The 22,964-nt window shown below is 35.3% G+C and overlaps 2 protein-coding genes across 3 annotated transcripts in view; one reads left to right on the forward strand and one right to left on the reverse strand.

Moving 5' to 3' along the window:
* Positions 1 to 3,989: 3,989 nt before the first annotated feature.
* Positions 3,990 to 8,623, reverse strand: LOC121324581 (proteasome subunit alpha type-3). The gene is made up of 11 exons (XM_041266639.1): positions 8,486 to 8,623; positions 7,847 to 7,929; positions 7,546 to 7,669; positions 7,213 to 7,314; positions 6,369 to 6,442; positions 6,023 to 6,095; positions 5,812 to 5,877; positions 5,664 to 5,710; positions 4,708 to 4,775; positions 4,541 to 4,605; positions 3,990 to 4,451 (listed from the first exon to the last, which is right to left on the reverse strand). The coding sequence occupies exons 1-11, from the start codon at positions 8,504 to 8,506 to the stop codon at positions 4,407 to 4,409; spliced, it is 768 nt and encodes a 255-aa protein (XP_041122573.1). The 5' UTR covers positions 8,507 to 8,623; the 3' UTR covers positions 3,990 to 4,406.
* Positions 8,624 to 9,464: 841 nt separating this feature from the next.
* LOC121324035 overlaps positions 9,465 to 22,964 on the forward strand; it is a 26,591-nt gene continuing 13,091 nt past the window's right edge. Inside the window, exons 1-2 of one of the 2 annotated variants that reach the window (XM_041265423.1) lie at positions 9,465 to 9,596; positions 10,971 to 11,059. In XM_041265423.1, the coding sequence (XP_041121357.1) occupies positions 11,050 to 11,059 (10 nt within the window). In that variant the 5' untranslated portion in view covers positions 9,465 to 9,596; positions 10,971 to 11,049. Of the gene's footprint in view, positions 9,597 to 10,137; positions 10,183 to 10,970; positions 11,060 to 22,964 lie in introns of those variants that run through there. The other variant, XM_041265424.1, reaches the window with a different exon arrangement.

Here is a 22,964-nt window from a genome sequence, read left to right on the forward strand (position 1 = left end):
ACATCTAAAGAGTAAATGTTGTCTTTAGTTGTTTTGTTATTTTTTTACTTTTATCGCCATGATGCCCTGTATAGTATGTTACATCTCTCCCCCTCCCTTCTAGAGCTCTGCATCACCAATTTAAGAACTGTAGCAGTGCAATTTGAATTGTTTTTACATTTAAATATCTTACAAATAGACTTGGAATGTTACCATGTAAGCAATATCTAAGCAAGAGCAACATTGACCTATAAAAGTCAAAATGGAATCTTAGCATCTACAATATACACAAGAGCTGCCAACAGTTCTGGACAATGTCATTTACACTATTCTGAATATTTTGTTTTTCCTGGACATACCACATTTGATCTAATCAGATTTTTTTTTTTTTTTTTTTTTTTTTTTTAAAGCAGTTCTAGTGCTGTAAGTTGTGAGAAAAAAACAAACCAAGCAGATACATAAATGGTTTATAACATTACTTAACACTTTTTATTTTTTAAATTTCAATAAATGTGTAGCACTTGTTCATGCATTTGTAATGTATATTAAATCTTAACCAAGGTCAGCTGTTTATTCCAAAGCCTGGGTCTCTGCACTGACTGATTTTATATAAAGAAGCTTTAAACCTGTGTTTATGGCTACAGGCACAGGATGCACTTTTGAAAATAAATATTTATAATAAAAAAAATTAATTACATTTAAAATCAGTGTTTTTAGAGAATTTTAAATGGCTTTCAAACCAGCACTGTTTTTCTGTTTTTTAAATTGGGAGCATGTACTTCGAGGATCCAACAAAAAAGAGGTACTGGGCATTTCATGTGAGAGTTTAATTTGTCATTAAATTCAAATACTTTTAAATTCCATTAAAAAATGACAAGAAGATTTATTATGGCTGCAAAAAGTCAACTGCATCCTTTGGCATTGAATTCCAGTATGCATTGCAATATTAATATAAAACTTCAGTATTGCAATACAGATCCTCAGTCCCAATACCCATTCCTAGTTGGTATGAAACCAAGTTTATTTGCAGGGAACCTACTGTTACTTCCTGCTTGCACATCCGCTGCAGTCTACATGGTTCAGGTGTTTGTGAAATTATTTTCCCAGTGTCTACTGAACCATAGTGAAATGTGACAAGATTGTTAAGTCCCTTCTGCATTTATATAATACCTTAATGAACATCTGGTATTTGTAGTCATGTACAGATCAAACTAATTTTAATGCACGGCCAAATACTTTAATTAGTAGCTTGACAAATGATTTGTTGTGAATTCTGATACGTATGTAGGTTAATTCAACCCAATCACAATTGTTTTGATGTAATTATTATTATTATTATTATCATCACATCAGGGATCCTAAATTAGCTGGGAATAAAACCAAACATGATTTATGGCAGTTCATGTATTCTGCAGGTGCCAAGATTCCATTTTGACTTTTACAGTACAATGTTGTTCTTGTGCTTAGATATTGCTTACATGGTAACATTGCAAGTCTATTCAGAAGATGTTTAAAACATTATATATTAATATAACTTTTTTCTGTGTGAGTTGCGCAATTTAAATTGTCTTGCATTATCATACACTGGTGGTTGGCACGTCTGGATCTGCAGTAGAAGGTCCAATTCCTTGCAGTGTAAGTTTAAGCAAGACAGTTATACTGAAATGCATTCTGTGTTTAAGTTATTAGTATGTTGTGCATAAACAACTGTTTGTCTTGTAAATATAGATCAGAATGAGGGTGCGCTAAACATGATGGGATCGTGTAGACTTTTAATTTAACTTAAATAGATATTTTTAAAAGGAGCAAGACCTCTGCATTTTATTTGGTGGTTTACAATTTTCTTTCACTGTACTGTGACCACATGTGTATGAATAACTTAATTGTAGTTTTTTCTGAAGAAAAACAAAGCGGCATAATTTAACAGAAGTTATATAAATAAAACGGATGTGAAAAGGATGCATCTGTGCCCAGATGTTAAAACAATGTGTCAGTGAAACAGTAGTTTCTACTTCACATCATCTGTAATAGAACTTTAATGACAGAATCATGGCATATAGTTGTGTACCAACTATAAATACACTGTCAAAGCAAGAGGTCTTACCACAGAAAAAAGTGGGTCAATTATTTATTGGAAAACACCTATAATGGAATACAACAGTGTACCAAAAAGTAGAACAATAATTACACAGCAGAAGCGTAAGTCACATCATCTCACTATGGCAACCATATTAAATCAGAAGTCAATAACGCTGTGTGCGAGGGTACCCCCTGCCCCTGTATTCGTTTTGTATTCTTGTTATTTAACTGTGTTGTGTACTACTATTAGTGTAGGTGTGTGGCAGCATTGGTGTGTGCTGTGTGGTAGTGAGAGAGTTAAAACCATCCCTGCAAACACATGGGAATGTGGCTGGAGCCATCAATTGAATTAATGTTTAAATAACTGATTAACTCTACGCTGTCCATTTATTCGGCGCTTGTCAGGTTCAATTTATTTTCTCACACGCAGTTTACTTTTTTTTTTTTTCAGAGAAACAGGTTTAAAAGGCACTGAATCGCAAAAGGACACTCAGGACTCTATCGCCAGCCAAGCCCCACCTGTTTGCTGTATTTTTCACATACCTTTTTATAGACGTACATACTGAAATTCTCTCCTGATCACTCGTTTTATCACCAAATTCCTCAATAATGCGATCAAAGTCATTATTTTATTACTATAATACTCAAAGCTCTGCAAATGTCCATTATTCTTTGAGCGCTGTATGTAGAAGCAGCTATCTCCTTTGTTTCTGTCCATGTTATCTCTGTGGTACATGGGGCTATCAGATACAGCCTTTTCTTTTCGGCTTCTATCTGTTTCACTCTGCCATTGAAAGGTTTTCTCTGCTTTTTCCGGAGAGAAAACAACTAGAGACCTGTGCTTTACGTACTTTTTGATGATGTTGGACAGGGTCCGACCTCGCAATAGAAAGTGAAAATTGTAATATATAGTGATGACAGGTGTTGGTGAGGGTTTTAACATATAAAGAGGGTGTATTTAAAAAAAATAGTTTGTTTATGGGAGTTTTTGTGAAGCCGTGTATTGTGTGTGTAAAACCTCTGCATTTTTTAAATATTCTGTTTTGTTTAAACTGTTTGTTTTGTTTGTTCACTATTATTAAATTGCACAAGTGTATTTAAACCTGCAGCCTAATAGTTAATGCCATCATAGTATGTCTCAAGTTACAGTGAAGGGCATTACATTTTCATCTGAGGAGTTTCCATAGGCCTAAAACTATAAAGTTGGTTTATGAGACATTAGCAGGCAGATAATACAATTTGTAAAATCAAACAAGCTGCCCTTGAGGGAATTCTTAAATAGTATATTGGCAATTTTAGGTGATGTCAAACTGCAGTATATAGTTATAATATCTGATCAGCTAATCCCAATTTTATTCTGTGTATTTCACTGCAATTATCACAAAAAGGAAATCAAAGTATTAAATGGGGGATGGTTCAAGGAAGAATGTGGATGTCTATCTGGAATAATGTATGTGTTGTCCTGCTACAGCTTGGGGATTCTACTTCGTGACTTAACTGACTCACTACTTCCGGCAACCTGTCATTATTCTGAGGTTCCCTGACCACAACTTTTTTGGCTTCAATAAAATCAAATGTTAACTCCTGTACGGAAACCAATAAACTGTTGCACAACTCTTAACGGGATCACAGCTTTCTCATTTGAGCTTGGCTGAAGAAAATGTCCAAACAATGTAACGGCAACTGTCATGCTTTTTTTGTGTGTGCAAAACATTACAAGGCAATGACCTATCACATGTAACTTGTCAACCACTGACATACAAGCTAGAAACCACTTCAACAGATGTACAGTGCAAGTTAAATATTCACCTTAGTTGCAGTTTACAGGGTATGGTGTGGGGGCTCATCTCCTACCTAAATCTTTTGTTTAGTATGTAAAAAATATTTTTTTAAAACAAAAGGTGAGGGATGTCAAAAGATCTGCTGGCCCATCTATGTTGCATGAGTGTCTAGTTAAATGAATGCCAGTGCTCTGCTGGTTGGTAGTCTAATCCTGGTCTACCTAAGGTAACATTAGGAAGTCCACAATTAGGATCTGTGATGTTTATCAGAACTGGGACTAATTTTTAACATTGGAGCTAGAAATAAAATTGAAATCTTAACCAGACACCAATTTATACAAAAAAGAAGAGATACACAATAACTACTACTTAGGACTTTACTGCAAGTTATTCACTGAAACATACTTGCAAGTTAGTATCCCAAATAATTAATTGATAAAAGTTACACAGTCCTTATCTGCTGACAGGTACAAAAAGCATAATGTAAAGAAATATCTGTACTTGCAAATGTAGTAGTTTGGGATACTGACATTTGTTTAAAGCAAGAGCATTGTTAGGGTGAGTTATTTACATATTATCTTCATCAGATTCATCCTCCTCTTCTAGTGAATCCTATAAAAAATTGAATATTTCACATAAGACAAACAATATGGAACTTGTGAATGCAAAGCATAACTACCAAAAACACAATTACTACTTACTTTAGCATATTTTTCTGCTTCCTCTCTGAGTTCTTTTGGTACCAATTCATGCCTGCCCTTTGTAACTGAAAGCAAGTTTAATGAGAGGAAAAGTTACAAAATATATATTTAAAATACTGAGTATGTTTTTTTTCTGTATGTTGATTGTTTTTAAAAATAAAGATTACCTTCTCCAACCCAGCTGAGTTCAAGCTCAAAGGCTTTGTCTTTTACTTCATCATGCACAATGTAGATTCTAGGAATAAAGCGCAAATATTAACTAAGATTTTACAGAGAATGATAAGCATCTGCTAAATTACTATGAAATAAAAAAATAAAAAAAACTACCTAAAATTAAATAAGTGAAAACAAAAAACTAGATGTGTTTGCCCGGCACAGCAAACCACACTAATGTGCACTTGCATGATTATGCTCACATTATTAGACAGCATTAAGTTTTTCAGGATTTTGTTCCCCCACCATGATGGAACGATATACAAATTCAGGTTAATCCAATAAACTGTTTATAAAAAAGTTAAGCAATTATAAAATTCTCAGATTAAAAAAAAATAAAAAAAACTGCGTTACATGCCATCTAAATGGCTATTGCCAGGCTCATTGAACAGATCTTTGGTGGTGATTTTTTATCCTTTTCGGCATCTTTCAACAGCTTGTTCAGTAACAACAATGGATGTCTGGCTACTGAAGTAAACTGCAAGCCACTTAACATGAATGTGACAATGCGCCTCGTTCAACCATGACCTCTGTACACCGGAAGCAAGTTTATTGAACAAGTATGTTTATGTAAATAAAGCACAAATGCCTGTGTTGGTGACTATATGACAAGTGCATTGATCGGGGTTACCAAACAAACAGAAAAGCCTTGCATGTTTTGTACTCCGCCCCAAATGTAAAACTAAAAATTCTCCGACACCATAGAAAACCTGTGTTTTTCCGCAGTAAACCGATTCCTGGTTATGCCCCACAAGCTTTCATAAAAACAAACATCCAAGCACAGCATGCGAGCTGCAGTTCATGCACATAATTACTACAGCTTTAAAACAGACAAAAGTAGACTATACTTCACCCACTGAAACGAGAAAAAGCCGTACATTAACACAGAAAAATAGTAAAACAAACTTACATTTTTGCAACCTCTTTCACCAGCTCTCTGCAAGTCATCTCTTTCATCTAATTACAACAAACAAATAAGTCAATGCTTTACATAGTTGAGAAAAAAAGCAGCTCATTAACCAATTCCTTGGAAGACTAAATTATTTGTGAAATTTTACCTGGAGTTTTTCAATCTCAGTTTTTGCAGCTTGTTTAGCTTTGCCAACAGCACATCCCCAGTAACCCTACAAAAAATGGAATGTCATTAGTAAAGTCAATACATTTGTCATTAGGATTTCCATTTGCAACAAGAGTAAAGTTAATGACCTGGGTTTTGTAAATTGATTAAACAAATTCTACTTAATTACAAAGTTAAGGAAACAAACTCACGTAAGAAATTCCAGAAGGGTCAACCATGTATAGCTGAGGACCATCATCTTCATCATATGATCCCAACATAAAGCTGAAATTGAATTAAGAATTGTTACTAGCCGATAAACAAATATACTGCAGATGGTGCCTTCTCATTCAAACAGCACAGTACCTAGCACAATAAGAATCAAGGTAATCTACTGTATGGGTATTGACTACTTGGGAAGCGTGGTTTAAGCTTAAAAAAAAAAAAGAAAATTGTTCCCTACAAGTAAACAGTGCAACATGTATTAGTGGTCTTCAGGATTTAAGCATTACATGTTGTAATATTGTACACACGGGGGGAAAAAAAAAAAACACTTACCTGCAGCCAAAAGGTCTGACTGCACTGTACAGTGTGTATGCATGAGCATACATTGCCACTCTGTCTGCAAGATGCTGTGAAAAATATAAATACATATATTGATTTTGCTTTATTCCGTATTTCAAAGCAAACCAAGTAAAGCTGCTCAAACAAAACATGCAAGTGTCCCAAATACTCAGTAGGGGAAAGGTACAAACTAAGAGGTCTATTTCCACGGTATTAACACCGTTGAGCGTTAACTTTACAGGCCGACTAGTCTGATCGGAAAAACTCAAGGGGAGATGTCATACTGGGGAATAAATGGGAGCATCATGTAAATCAGGTTAAACCAGACAACTTTTAAAGCCAGATATTAGTCGTATCCAGGTTAACAAGCTCAATAAATAAATAAAAAAGTTACAATACACTATCCAACTAAATTAAATGCCATACTTTACCTTTGCTGTTTCCCATGTTGTCTGTATTATCACATTCATATATTTTTCAGTATAATCCCAATTGTTTTGAAATTTGTATACAGACATCATAGGTCAATTGGGAAATACATTTCTCAACTTTTACTTGGGAACATTTTATGACCATCATAGTTTACCCTCTGTTCCTACATCAACTATCCATTTGAACCTGAGCATCATCCTCTTGCAGGAGGGAGCATGGATAGCATCAATAAAGACTTAACATTTAAACGTTTAACCAAGAATTTGACTGGTTTCTTTTAGCATCACTACAGAGCATAACCACACCAAACAAGCCTGGGGTTATAATGAAAAATACACTGGCAATCTGAACACAGAATTCAATAAAGCAGTGTGTTTGTTGTTCATTTAGTTTAGAAGATACCAACCTTTAGTGGAATGTCATGGCCATAGTTGGATCTGAAGTTAGAAGCTTCTTCTCTAGCTATTTCAGAAAGAGACCGTGCATCTGCCAAGAGACCTGCCACTGCCTAGAATAATAAGAATACAAAATAAATAAATCAGTTAAAACACTGCTCATTCTGGCTGCCATGATTTAAGAGGCAGGACAAAGACTGGCAATAATCCATGCATGTTATATCTTTGTTTTTTTCTCCACACCTTTGTAATAACAGTACAGAAATGGACTGAAGGACAGTTGAACAGTACAGTAGTTTCCATTATCAACAGTGCTGCAAGAGACATAGGTTTCAGTGTCTTACCATTCCCACATGTCGATCAATGTTAAAGATGCGTTTGTTTGAACCCTGTTCGTAGAGTTTGGACAAAACTAACTTTTCAACTCCAAACACAACCCCATCTTTGCACCTGATCCCTACAGCTGTGCTGTAAAAATAAAAACAAGATTGTTTTTTGAGAAGCACATTGGTACTAACACTTCCACATAGCACACACACACGACAGCATCAAACAAGTACAGGAGTAACCTAAACGTGAGACCATGAGAGTTAATACTTCACAGTTCCACAATGGCCAGAAGTAGATGCGACTCAAAAAGCTTACCTGCTGTTTTCTACAGCCTTCGTTGCATATTCAACTTGAAAAACTCTTCCGTCAGGGGAAAACGTGGAGGCGGATAAATCATACTGCAATGTAAAGACGACATATATTACGTAAACCATAACTTATAGCATCATGCCAAAACGAATTCCGATGTATAACAAACGCTTCTGCATATGCCTCGTCCGTGTTTTGTCGATTAAGATATTGCTTGAGCTGGTGCAATTGACAAAGTGTACTACATTCTACGGGGGACGTCCAGATTATTATACTAATCGTATAAATATAACGTTAACGTCGGTTTCACTTTCAAAATCAACTGTTCTCCACGGCGACTCATCCAAGTGACTCAGCAAAGAATGTCTTACTTGCATAATGATATTTCTTAGGAATAACTTAATATACCAGCCTCTAAACTAACACCGCGGGAACATCAAATATCAAAAACACATATTGTTAAAAATTACTATTTTTTTTTTATTTTTTTCTTACAAAACTATAGGATTTTACACTACCGGTACCGCACCACTGAGTGAGCCGAGCAGGCCGTCGCTGTAGTTAAGGCTATCAACAGTATTGTATATGTATCCATGCACTAGCCTTAATTTAACTGAAAAAACATTTCTTCCACATATATCTCACCCCAGTGCCAATGGAACTCATTTTGCTATATTTCTGTTTACAGTTCGTTTCTTCTCGGTCCGGTCTTTCTCTTTTTGCTTGTTAATTCCCCCCCAATCTTCCACCGGCTAACAACGACTTTCCTGATTGAACAAACCCTGTCCAATCGCAATCGTTTCACTCCGAGCTCTCCAGCCTGCATACCTCATGATGTACAGCTGTTCCTGCAGCGCCACCTAGAGGAAGAAGCGATTATTAAGTCGCTACTGGTTTGGAAATGTGTCAGTATAGTCTGCCAAGTCAAATTATACATTTATGCCAATTTTTTGGTGGTAAAGTGATAACTTTGGATACTGCATCATCTTACATAACTCCTGACAATTTTTATAAGTTATAGTCCCTCTACAAATAATATTTCTACATATAATAATATCACTATACTGGATAATATTCCTACAAAAAGTAGTCCTTCATAAATACATCCGAAAATATTAAATAAGGTAATAATAATAATAATAATAATAATAATAATAATAATAATAATAATATGTTGTCGAGAATCGCCAACAAACGGTAAAACTATCTTACGATTTTTCATAAAGTGAAATTATTTGTCAATTATATATTATGTTTTATGCTTGGACAGATTTTTGAATTTCTAAAGAGTACCAGTTTTAAAAAAAAAAAAAAAAAAAAAAAAAAAGTGTTTTTTCTTCATGCCTGCATTTAACTTTACTCTAGGGTTTACAGTTCTGTAAATGATAGGAACTGTGACCATCACCATACAAACGTTTGCTAACAGAGGCGAGCGAGACATTAGTTTGACTCTAGGCGATGGACAAGTTTGTTCAATTTGCACATTACAGTCAATTTAATTTACCAGCTTCTTAATGCAGACTGTCGCTGACCTGGAAGTGCTACCGTGTTGCCAGACTGTTCCTGAGAAGAGAGGAAGGACGCTGTCTGGTTGCCTGGGGAAGAGGTTAAGCAGGCAGCGCTCCCCTGAAACCCGTCACAGTGCAGTGGAACTGTGTAGGAATATGAATGCTGCTGATAAAATTCATGAAGTACAGCGTGCCCTTCACAGGGCTAAGCTAAAAATAACTAGATTAAAAGGAGAGCTTGTGGAGAAGTAAGTGTTTTTGTTTTTTGTGTTATTGCATTTTCTTCTTTGTGGCGAGGTAATGTGTAGTTTTGCACACAAGGTGTGGAGTAGCTACATCAGCTGCTGTGTTTTTGCTGAAACATTCTTGCAATAAAGTTGCACGTGTTTTGTTTGTGTGGTGCAAAGTAATTAACACATTGTTAACCGCATTTCTAGTGTGGCTTTCTCCTGCTACAGAAATGCATATGAATGATATCCGAAGCGATGTGCACCACCTACTTTTTCTATAGAGAGAACCACTGTACTCCATTTGTGATAGTTAGGACATTATTTAGCAGGTTATTGTGAGTATCAGATCTCCCCAGCTTTCTATTGTGAGTATTCAGCCCTCCCCCTCCCCCCCCCCCCCCCCCCCCCCAAAAAAAAAAATAAATAAAAAATAATAATAATAATAAAAAAGTATTCTGTAGTTTGTTGCTTGCCGTACACTTCTGCATATAGTATACCAGACAAATTGACCTCAGCACATTGTAGTTAATTGATATACTACATATCCCTACTGTTCTAGATTGGATGGGATCGGAAACCATTCCTTTTAGATTTCAGCTGTAAGGTAAGCAAATGCATTTAAGTGAAAAGTAGAGACAGACTCCTCTTTTTGTTTTCTACCTCTGCTACTAATGGTAGTCGTCCTAAATTAGAAATAACTCTATGCTATAATCCCCTTAGAAATCATCGTATGACAGGCTTATTTGGACTTTGACAAAAATAACACTACAGCAAGGCAGACAGACAGTATGTTTGTAATAGCTTTAAATACAATAAATTGTGTCAAAGTTATGTAGGACTGACATTACTGACCATACAGCTCTACATGTCTAATTATTTGTTTTGTTTGTTTGTTTGTTTGTTTGTTTTTAGCACCAGAGACATTGCTGTACTCAGGATCTTTTTGTTCTTTGATTTGTGTGGGGTTTTTTTGTGTTTTTTAAAATGTGTTATTATTGTTATTGTTATTATTTTTACTGCATAGTTTAAATAAGGTACTATAGATAAAGCCTGTACTTACTGTCCCCTAATCACATTCTGGAACTTGTAGTCAGATTATTTCTAGACCTTTGGACTGCATTGCATCACAGAAAGTGATTGTACAGTACTGTGTAAGGAATGATGCCTCAGAACAAGGGCAGCTTTGTTTTCAATTGAATGTGTTGACATTGAGAAGATAAGCTTTGGACTGGTCTGACCAACCTTTTCGATTTTCCTGTCCCAGAGATACCCATGCAGCACACTCCTTCTGCACCAGGGTTGTTTTTTTTTTTTGTTTTGTTTTGTTTTTAAATAGACAGCATATAAAATGATTGGTTGATTTGCCTTTTTTTATTTATTTTTTTGTTTAAGGGAAGATTCCTTCAAAAATGAAGTGGAGCTCAGAACTGTTGCAGAGAAGCAAATTAAAGAATAAGAACTACTAGTTGATATGTACAAAGGTAAGTCTCACTTAAAATCATCACCAGAAATATAACTAGATTGAAAGAACAGCCAGTCTAAATCTGTAGTTTTCTCTGTTCAATTTTACACTGGAATGAGGCTGAAATACTACTTTCTGATACTTTACAAAATAACTTTTTTTTTTTTTTTAACCACAAGAGGGAGCTGCTATCTTGCGAATGAGCAGTGAACCAGGCGATCCAAGCTTTCCCTCGAGTTTGATTTTCGGTAATTTGTGCATGCAGGTGTTATTATCCCCTGTGAGGAGGATATAGTGGAGCTGGTCGTACATAAACATAAATACTCAGTGTAAAATTTAATGTTTTTATATATTTGGAGAACTGTTTATCCATTGTCATGAAACTTGACATTTACATTATCTAGCGTAAAGTATTGACAATTTCCGATTGTGGGCATATGGATGGTATCTGTCTGTACATCCGCCCATCTCTGTCTTATTCACAAAGCATTAGTAAATCACGTTATTTTGTTTGTTTGTTTGTTTGTTTGTTTCAAATATCAAATGTTATATAATTCATGGGTTACGCTTTTTGTAATTTTTTGTAACATATAATGACAAGCCTAATGAAGTTTTGAAGAATATGATTTTGTTACGGCAATCATCGTTTTATGTTGGCTGATCATTTGTCATTAATTTGTCTTCCTAGTGCCTATTGTATTTAGTTGTGAAATGACGATTCTATTTCTATTTTAAATGATATGTTATATCCATAAGGTGGCGCCACCCAACTAGGTAACACACAGAAATATACTTGATTTTATTCAACGTGTGAGCATGTTATACAACAAGCCCTTCAGCTGCAAATACACCCCTCAAACTAACATTCAATGTGAAGTATCTAAAGAATATATAATAATAAGATACATATTTAATATGTTTCAGGGGGAAAGCATTCAAAGTACCAAGTCAAAAGGTTATTGTAAAAGATTGCAAACAATACCTCATGTATGAGCGACCACCCTATGAAGCCACCTCTTCTGTGTGTGTGTGTGTGTGTGTATGTATACGTGCAAACTACAGATTAATATCAGTAAATACACATTTAAAATGAAATTGAATAGGACTGTTTACAGTATGGAACAAGCCATTCAACTTATGCCTTCATAAGGTTTTTTCAAGTCTTTTTTTTTTTTTTTACTGAAGATGCTTAATATATAATCACAGTAAAGATATTGACTGTTCTATTGCAGCTAAATAATCGGTATGTTTAAGTTTTTATTATTATTGTTATTATTATTATTATTATTATTATTATTATTGGTTAATGAATACAAATTTTTAAAAAAGAACAAATGGAATGTATGTATTACAGTTTCTGAATCTCATTGTGATAGTGGTGGAGGTCTGGTAGTCTGTGTTGCCGTCACGGTTTTACTGTATGAAACACATCCAACAACTGTAAAAACTCTAGAAAAAAAAGACATGTGATCTTGGCCATTTTTCAAAAGATCATGTTCTTTTTCAGGACAGTGAAAACTAGCGGTATGATGGCTACTTTGCAAATAGGAATTTGTGGATCCTTGATATAGATCTCAAAAAAGTATTGTATAGTTTAACAAGTTGTCTGAGGTAAAATGTCACTTTTTATTTTTATAAATGTTATTTAATACATGGGTCACCTTTTATAGTAGGTTTGTCAAAATGCTTCTTCTTTTCTTGGTCTTCTTATTATTTATTTATTTTAGTTCAACCTAACAAAACTTTTGTGTCCAATGTTCCAGAAAGTTATGTTATTACAGGTTTAGGTGATATTAGTTACTTTACTTAATTATAAACATCATTAAACAAACTGGTTGAAAGTGTAGGTGGGGGGGGTTAAGAGGGGTGGAATATGACTCTTATTACATTGCAGTTAAGTAATCTTAAAATGAGGAATGGCTCAAACTGCTGTGGAATGGTAATATTTCTGATCCAGCGATTTATAAATGATTCCACTTACTCTTTCGTGATTGAGGATGGGGGGGGGGGGGGGGGGGTGTACATTTGATAATATGATTTTTAGTAATATTTAAAGGTATAAAAAGGTATTCATTGTTTTTGTTTTTTGGAAACGTGATCCTGCCACACAAGTGTGCAGACTGTACACACCCTCTGATATAGAGGGCATCGTAATACATCCTACTATAGATCCTGTTTGCAGCTTCCTGTTTTACATCAGTCATCATGCTAATGCCCACAGAAAGATGAGCTGTGTCAGTCCTGCCAGCAGCATCTGAAGCATGTTGTTTTTGTAAAAAAAAAAAAAAAAAAAAAAAAAGACAGAGCAGTAAATGCTCTTTCAAGCTTTGAATTGCAGTATATTTAGAGACAGCTGCATAATTTTTTTTGTTTAATAAATGCAAATTTTATTATTTACCTTTTCAACAACGTCATTGTAGGCATTTTTCAAAAGAGCATGCATCAGTTTGCAGTTAATAAATGAAGTACTCCATCATTAGAAGGTCTCAAAATGAATTCCTAATTCTTTGCTAAAGTAAGACGTTGCTGGCCCTCTTTGTGCTGTTTTTTCTTTTTCTTTTTTTTTAATCAGAGAACCCCAGATTTGAGAACGTTATAACCAGATTGTGCTTTTAAGAATGTGGCCACGGACATGTAAACAAGGTATTGCTGGCAATGAACATCACTTTCCCAGGGAGTCCCCATGTGCAACACCTAAAAGAACATCCAAGGTGCATGCAGTGTGAGTCATACAGCGCAGGTTTGCGTGCTAGCTGTGTGAGGTCACCAGTCTTTGCTGGGGCACACAAAATCAAAAAAATATATAACATTTTAAAAAATAACTTCATTTTCCCATAGACCATTACTTTACCTTACTTTTTGTAAAGCTTATATGATATACTGGATTCTTCAGGTCTAAAGTAATTCCTGACAGTGACAAGTCATATTTTAATCTTTAGAGAAACCTCTGTTGTGAAGATACTTCGGGATCATGTGCTGCTCAGTGCTTTCTTAAACCATGAAGCAAGTCTATTGAAAGGTTTGAGTGATGAGGTGCCTATATTGAAGTACTTACTGAAAGGTCTCTGAAGACAGTAAAAACGTTCCTTTGTTCAGCAGTGGCTGGCTCAGCCACACATGTGGAATGTATGGGTTTTCAGTAGAGTATGCCTGGACAAAGAACGTATGACTTTCAAACATGTTGGAAGTTATAATAACATTGCTTGAACCTTTTAACCTAGTGTTTGTATTAACAATGTGGACCTATTTGGGCAGAATTTGTCTACTCCAAATAAAAAATGCCAGTGGTCTTTGTTGTTGTAAGCTTATATGATAATATTGACCTAAACTCTCATGAGCATGCTGTGCTGCCTTCAAGTAAAAGAAACATGAAAATGTATTATTGTTATTTAGAGTGCACTAATCTATTGCTGTTCTTCCTGTGTCTCTTAAGATATCATACTAAACCAAAGAACAGGTTTTTCTGTCTGGTTTTACAAATTGCATTATACAGTCAGGAACAGGCTTTCTAAATTAAAGGAAAAGAAAAGCTGGGAGGGCTGAAAGTAATAGGGCTCCGTCCCTGAACTACCCCAGTGACTCACAAAACTGACACAACATTGAAACAAATGCATTTTCTGGTGTTCAGCCATCACATTGTAGGCAATGTGCCAAGTGAAGGATTCTAACTGCTTTTGTAAATTTTTTTTTTAGAAATATTTGCATACAAATTTGTTGTTGTTATTAATAGCGTGCATTTGGGCACTGCTGTTTTAACGGGTTCTGTTAAGTTTTTTTTTTTTTCATATTCATTATTGCATGGAAAATTACTAGGACTTCGTCAGCAATAGAAGGTCGGCTTCATCAGTGCTGCTCAGCAGCTTATTGCTAACATGCCTTTCTTCCCCAACATAGAAACATAGAGCCTGTTAGCAAGACTTTTTTTTTTATTGGGATCATCAAAAAGGAAAAAAAATCACTGAAGTAGACTTATTTAGTACGGTCGTCGAGGTTATGGTAATAAATTGAAATTTGTTAGATATACATTCATTGCTTGTCCAGGTCGCTACTGTATTTGGAAGGATTAAAAAATAAATCCTAAAACCTCTTGGTCTATTTTCTTTTTTTTTTGTAGTAAACCACGTGCTCTAGGGGGTGGGAAGGATGCACTGTAGCTCGGGACTGAAAACTTTTATTTCAGACTTGGGGAAGGTGGAGTTGAGCTTCTTAAATGATCTCTGGAAGGGTTTGAAGTCAATAGTCAAGGGCTTAAAGGCACCATGTAATTAGGATATTATAGCTTGAACCATTTCTCTTTATGTTTGACCACAATGTCCAGTTGAACCTTAATTTGTCATTAGCTTAAATGTTTAGGGGACTAATTTCTTGTACTTATTAATTTTGTTATTTAAGTTATATTGTAAAAATAAAAGCACATAAAACTGTAATTCAATTATTATAGTTCATGGTCCTTTTTTTTTATCAAACACTTTTAAAATACCCTTTTTTGGGAAAATGTTAGCAGGATGCTGTGCTAATAAGCAAACTAGGCTGGGTGACATATTGGATAATTACTGGGATTAACAGTTATACACTGTGTTTTGTGCTGTTTTTGATGAACAGCAATTGCTAATCACTGAATTACAGGCTACCTGCAGCCTTCAAATGATTCAGAGCAAAAAATAAACAGACAGTCTTTGCATTGGACTGCAGATGTTGTAACTGTATTTAAATAAGGAGAAATTTAAATTTTTATTACTGAGACTTGTACACAAATTCACGTATTTGCTAACTGTAAATTAGATTGCTTTTCATTTATTTTTATTAATCTTGCCTTTTCTTGGATTATATTCAGATTAAGTACAGATTAAGTTCAGATTAAGTTCAGATTAAGAAATTTGTTTGAAGGAAGTCATCTATGGCTGTATAACATGTATATGAATGTCAGTTGCCTAGTGATCTTTTGATATCGATTGAAAAGAGCAATTTGCTCCTGGCCAGGTGCACCTATTTTGAGATGTGGCCATGGCTGATGGAAAAGTAGACCACTTGAATAACCTCACCAGTTCCATGTAAACACATCACTGAGGAAGTCTGGAAAAAAAAGAATTGTGCTTTACCAATTAATTTATATAGCACTGGAAATGACGGAAATAATGTTTTATTGGCTAGGAATATTCAGTTGGATTTGGCAGATGCATAACCTTTTCATGGCTCTTTTTTTTGTTGTAGCAGTTTTCAGAGGTGCCCTTTCTAAAACAACATGGATAAGATTCCAGGAATAGTTGGAGCCTGCAAGGACAACATGTTTACACAATTATACAATAATATTGTTTGCTTAAAATTCTATTATATTGTGAGGTAGATAAGTTTATAGAAATTGCACCAGTGCTCTTTAATAAGTGCAGTAGCAGAACCTTGCACTTACTTTTACATTGCTAACTTGACCGTGCTTGTAAACAGACCCTCAAATATAACCTTGTGTATTATTGGCAGTCAGAGTTATTTTTCAGAGTTGGGTGATAATTCAGTGACCAGTGACTTTAAATTAAGGTTAATTCTCAGTGAATGTTGTTCTTTTAAATGTGCTTTATCAAACTTCTGTCCCGGTTGTAGCTGCCTGCTTCACTGACTTCCTTCCAAGACTTCAGGTATGTTTGTCAAGGTGCACTACTATGGCAAATTGAAACATGTATTCAACAGTTTTATTTGCATATTTGAAAGCCGCATTGCTGTCATGGCTGTAATTGGCTATGAGGACACCAATGTCCGCAGTTGGGTTTTTTTGCATCAGAAATGCTGGTGCTTATGTAGAAATTAAGGTAAAGTACATAAGACTCCTTAATTGTCTCTGTTGGTTTGCCGTGTAACACAGATTTAGAGGTTGAACAGTAAACACCAAGCAGTCATATAAAGATTGCCAGCTATAGCTTGAAACCTGAGTTTGGCCTCGGTAGAATGCCAGCTCTGGTTACGACGCTTTTGCTGTATTTTTGTTTTGTCTTCAAAGGTAAAAATGGCATCAAAGAAGGGGTTAGCAAAACAAGATGCCACTAGAGAATGCCAGCTTCACTGAGAAATAAATTGCACAACATTTTTAAATTAGTGACTTTAAGCAGATCAAGCAACTGCATCAAAATATGCTTTAACCTGAATGTACCCATTGAAATGCAGTGTCTGTGTCGTTGTAGTAACAGTGTTTTTTAAACTCCTCGTGAATGTTGAGTATTTTGTTTCAAGATTCCAATTTTCTGTATGTATTATCAGCAGGAAATAATTTTGTCTGAATACATTGTAAACTAAATAGCTACACATGCATATATACTTACACAACTGTACAGGGTACAATAGCTATATAAAGTCACTTGTCCACTTATGATTTGTGTGTGTGTGTGTCAAAAAGGCACAGGTACTCTACTTCGTCTAAAACAATCTGAATCGCAACTGATGCACTGACATCAAAGAGTGCATCTATTAATTGGGTAGAAAGCTGTTTTCTTAGTAATTGCTGTTTTGCTTTTGGCTTATAAATGTGTATAGATATTTACATTAATAGAAACAGAAATTGTCTTTTTTTTTCCTTTATTGTTCTTGCATCTTTTTCATAGGAGAAGCTCAAGCCATTCTTTTGTAAATAACAAAATGAAAGGGCAATACAGAATGTATTTTAACTTTTACATTCACACTGAACATGCATATACTATTGAAACAGTAGCACTGCTCTGGAAAATAAGTGAAACATTATTTTAAATTCAGTCATTGTGTAAAGGCTGATTATCAATTTGTATTTTACCCACCGATTCCCATCATTAGTAATTCAGTTAGTCAGTGTTGCAGTAGAAATTTAATCCCAAGTGTGAAATCTGTCCTGTGGGGAGCAAAAATGTATAATGTATTTAATAATATATTAAGGAAATTGTGTATTAACTTTTTATTATTATTATTATAATTTTGCCAGCTACATAATGGCTGTACGATATTTAAAATAGATTCTGCAGTCCACCCTTAAGTTTTGCTGCAAAGTAAACAGCCTGTCAGGCTTGTCAGCTCAAGCTTTGTATCTGACCTCTGAAAGCGCTTAGCCTTGTAGAGAGAGTTTTGAACACATTGGTAGAAATACCTGAATGAGAACGACAAGACTTTAGTTAGTTTTACTTTAGTTACTAGAGCACTGTTACGAAATACTGGATCGTTTTACTTACTGTGATGTTAACGAGTAAATACTCCACAGTATCTGAACGTACGGTGACCTCTTATTAAAATACATGCAAAGTTCTGCCCTACCGATAGTTTTTTGAAGCGTGCCGTCTTTGCATAGAGCAGTCTTATGAATCATCAAATTTCCATTACGTTGTCAAGTTTGTTATTTATTAAGCCTTTCTGTCACAATGGAGCTTTTGTTAATTTTGACAGATGATTTGTAAGTTTAAAACAATTTATTTCACTGGTTGTTGTAATAGGCTCTGACAGGTAAACTTGCAGCAATGGTCCATACTTAAGTGTCACAATCTCTGTTTTTCAAGGTATGTTATGCTTTTGCAATCCATGTTTGTGCTATAATTCACAGTTCATGTGTGATAAAACTACATAGAACATGAACCCTAATAATTTGTACATATGATCAAAGTTGAATATTCAACTTCATTTCAAAACGCTGTGCAAGATTGAAGCATGAAGATTACAATTATTTTCTCTGGAATTGGATAAAATTTACTGGGTTGTAACAAAAAACAAAAAAAATGAATAAGAACCGTTCAGTTTCATTGCACTTTGTGCAATGTGAGAAGGTCAGATTCCCATGAACATGCAAATGTCTGCAGTTGGTGCAGCAGAAACAAAAAACAAAGTAAAGACAATTTGGAAACTGCTTGATCAGTTTGAGCTGGGTGGTGCTGCGCAATACAACCACATTTATGATTCGTATCTAGCCTGGGAAATATGCAAATTCAGTTCCAGAGGCAGTTCAGGTCTAACTGGACCACAAATAAACAAAGAAAACACTATGACAATGTGCACTTGAATACACATACAGAAGATGTAGCTTTGATTAGAGGAAACTGTTTTACATTTTAGCAGTATTTTCAGTTAACTAGATGTTGTGATCCTCCTTTTCTCAGATAATAGTACAAAAAGAGGTCCCCAATATCTTAGCCAAATTGTTAATATTGACTGAGGACCTACAAGGACTGCTACATTAGCCTTTACTCCCCTGCTGGTTAGTAAGGATAGGCAGGTTTGTACTGGGTAGCTTGCCTGATTGCACCAGGACTGGTCAGGTGCTGGATGAGTCCAGGCAGAAACTTCTTAGATTGGGCTCATGCCTTCAAGGTTCTGCAGCTTCATAACATCTGTTGCTTACAATGCTGTAGGCTCAGCTTGTGAAAAAAGGGGAATTTATTGGGTCAAGTATGTACCTTCATTTTTGTTTCATATTTAACAGATCTGTTAAGTGTTGTATATATTTTTAAAGTCTACTAAACAAAGTTTTGTTCAAAATTATTAATGGCAAGGAATTAGTTTTTTCTCTATTTTGAGATGTATTTTCTTTATTTTGAGGTATAAATCACTGCAGTCAGTTCCTTTTCTTTATTATTTGTCATTAATGCACAGGTGTGTTTACAGAGTAATTAGTCAAAGGGGCTGTATTTAGTGATTGCCTACGCTGCTTGTTTTAGGGAAATGGATAAGGATAAAGTTCAATCATGAAATGTTCTCCCTGTCCTCTTTGAACTCTGGTGGTTATTCACTGAACAGACCACATTCAAAATGTTTGACTGTAATCACGACATATTAATTATTACATTTGGATTTATTTTTACTAAAAATACATGTTAAAAGTTAAAGCCCTGAAGTGTTGTTATACTTCAAGCCTTGAAGTGGGGTACGCTGCCAATAAAAGAAACAGATGAGCAGAAACTGAGTTTTGGGATTATTCATTTTAAAGCAAGTTTATTTTTAGATAAGCCATGACAACTGCTCTCCAACTACTCAGTCCCTCCACTGGCTAGACACCATCATCCTCACAGTTTTAGAAGGGCGGAGGGGTAGGCTGGTAATATATGTGTTTTTTTTTTGTGTTTTTTTTTCTTCATGCTTTCAGCATGCCTTATTTATCAAGCATTAAAGACCTGATTCTGGTTTGTCTGCAGGCGGTAGCAGCCATTCTAAGTTATTCAATGCAGGCAGCTGCTCTGCTCAAATGGGATGATTTCCTGACATTGGTAAAGGCAGCAGGATTTCACAGATAGAAAGCTGAAATTAGCTGGATCTGCAGAAAATTAAGCACTCATCCTGTGATTCACAGGTCATTTCCCTGTACCTTCCACTAATACTTGTGGATCAGTGAGTCTCAACGTCTATATTGTCTTTATAATAGATCAGGGATAGTTCCACCGTACCTGTCTATATTTTAATTCACTGATCCAATTGGGTCAAAGGATAGAATTTGTTATGAAAAAATTTAATCGTTTGTCCTTTAAGTTTTGCTTAATAAAGTAGTGGATGCGTCTGCTGTTTCTTATAAAAAGTAAGGATGTTTTTGGTACATATTTAAACATGTTACATGCAATTCCAGAAGGAAAAAAAGTCAAGTATCTTGTTTATATGACTTGGATGTAAAGCTACCTGAAAGTAAGGTATGCACTTTTTTTAACATTGTTTTCTTACAGAATAAACAATCTGGGAAGTGTACAGCAGCTAAGATTTGTGGAGTTACTTAATTAACTATAACCTTTTTAAGGGTCTGCTGTGACAGTGAAAAGGAGTCTAATTCATGACACAAGGTGAGATTCACTCAACACAGCACACTTTTTCAGAGGGGAAAAAAATGTCTTGCAGACCAAATACTTAACTTTGTGTCCAGCAAGACTGCATTTTAAGTTTACAGGTGTAATTCCAGGAATTGCCAAAACCATAAATGAAATCAAGAACTGTTTAATTTCTTCTCTCTCTGGGGAAACGGTTATGGCGAATTTGTTTTTCTTCTTATTTAAATTAAGGCCTGTCCTGGTTTGTGGTTTCGTGTTAAGTCTACTTCCTTTTGGCTTGGAACCTATATTGACTGGGGGCTGGTTTGCCTTAACACTGCACAACGATCTCTACTGGTCTCAGGTGGATGCCAGTTAGGCTGGACCTACCTCTAGGGTTCGTATCTTGGCAACATCTGCTACTTTTTTTTCACAGAATGTGTGTGTAGGACTGTTGTTCCTCAATGAACTATGATTTGCTAGAGCTAGACTATCCCAGTTAGAGAACACATTTGTTTATTATCATGTTGTTGGCAACCCTAGATCTTTTGTAATTTTGCATGTATACAAAAATCTAATTAGATACAGGAGTTTCATTGTTTATTGGGAACATAGTGATGATTCTGGCAGTGCCCCTAGTTTCTAAATTGCTATATTAACACATAGTAACAGTCAAGGTTGTTTAGATAAAAATCTGATCAATCGTGTGTATTTGAATGTATAAAAATATACTTTCTGGGGTTAACACTGTAATCAAAGTGCTGAAAGGAAATACTTTAACAGTTGTGTTTTTTTGTACACTTTTTGTCTTCTGCACTTAAAACAACAACATTTGACTTCTGTAGTGACATTCACAAACATTTGTTTTAGATCCACACATTTATGGTTATTACAATGTATATATCTTTGCACATTTGAGCTGAACTCCCTGAACAATACATGCCTGCTTGTTAAACAGTAAACGGCATGAATCCAATCCCTGTGTGATCTTTCAAAGGCATTGACTTTTGCAAAATATTTTTTGTATTTATAGTAAAATAATTATTTTATTATAAATACACAAAAATAAAAGGGCACAAGGGCCAAAACAAAGCGATTTAAACACAAAAAGAAAGACAAAAAAGCAAAACTAACAATTTCCAGGCTGGGCAATGCCTTCACTGGATTTATCAAAATTCAAAAATCACACACCAAAAACCACCAACCTGCTTCCTCAGCTCCCTCCTCCTAAATGAGACGCAGAGGCCTCCTTTTATGTCAGGTGGCTGGGCGCTGATTGATCGTTAATTAACCTAATCAACCCCAGCCACCTGAACATAATAAACCCAGGCAGGTAGGGGAAATTAACCCCATCCCTGCCAATTTAAAAAGGGCAGAGCTTTGCTCTGCCACACATATGTAGACCGATTTTAACTTTAAACCACGTTTCATGGAAATCAAGAATAGAACTGTTCTATACGTTGCATTGATATGGTTGTGTGTGCTCATCAGTTGACCTATCTTGGCTCTCTCACATGTATTAACTCAGTGTTAACACAACAGGCTTGATGTGAAATCTCTGTCTAGCTGCCTAATCTGTTAGTGTAGACTGACATCTGACTTTGTGCTATCACATCACAAACAGACTTACCTGTGTGTGTTTGCAAAATCACATTCGTTTATTTGCACCATGATCTGAAAAGCATTGCATGCTCAGCTTTGCAGTATTGTATCTAAATACTGCCATTTTATATCCTCCCTTTTTATGGACAGAAATGAACTAAATGGACTTGAATGGCCAGTTATGTGTTTGTTTGCTATTACCTGGGTTATGTAGGGCTGTATTATTATTCACACTGTTTTTTGTGATGGAGCTATCCAATAGCTTCTTGTGTGTACATATAGCAAGAGGATCTTATGGTGATGAAACTTGGTTCAGACTTTTTCTAGGCAGTTGAGGGTAGCATAAAATCAAGTTAAGTGATGCCTGTCTATACGTCTGTGTGTAGCACTTACATTTTGAACATGTCCATATGATATGAGATTTGAACAGTGTCAGTATTCACTGTTCCTAAATCCACTGTCATTTGCTTGAAAATCCCGGCTGTAAAATCCACCTAATTTGTTTATTTTCATTTTCTAGCTGTTGCCCACAAAAGTTATAAGTAATGGCCCGATTTTATTGATCACCACTCATATCTATAAATGGAATTATAATAC

The sequence above is a fragment of the Polyodon spathula genome, chromosome 12, assembly GCF_017654505.1.
Source record: "Polyodon spathula isolate WHYD16114869_AA chromosome 12, ASM1765450v1, whole genome shotgun sequence".
NCBI classification, from domain to species: domain Eukaryota; kingdom Metazoa; phylum Chordata; class Actinopteri; order Acipenseriformes; family Polyodontidae; genus Polyodon; species Polyodon spathula.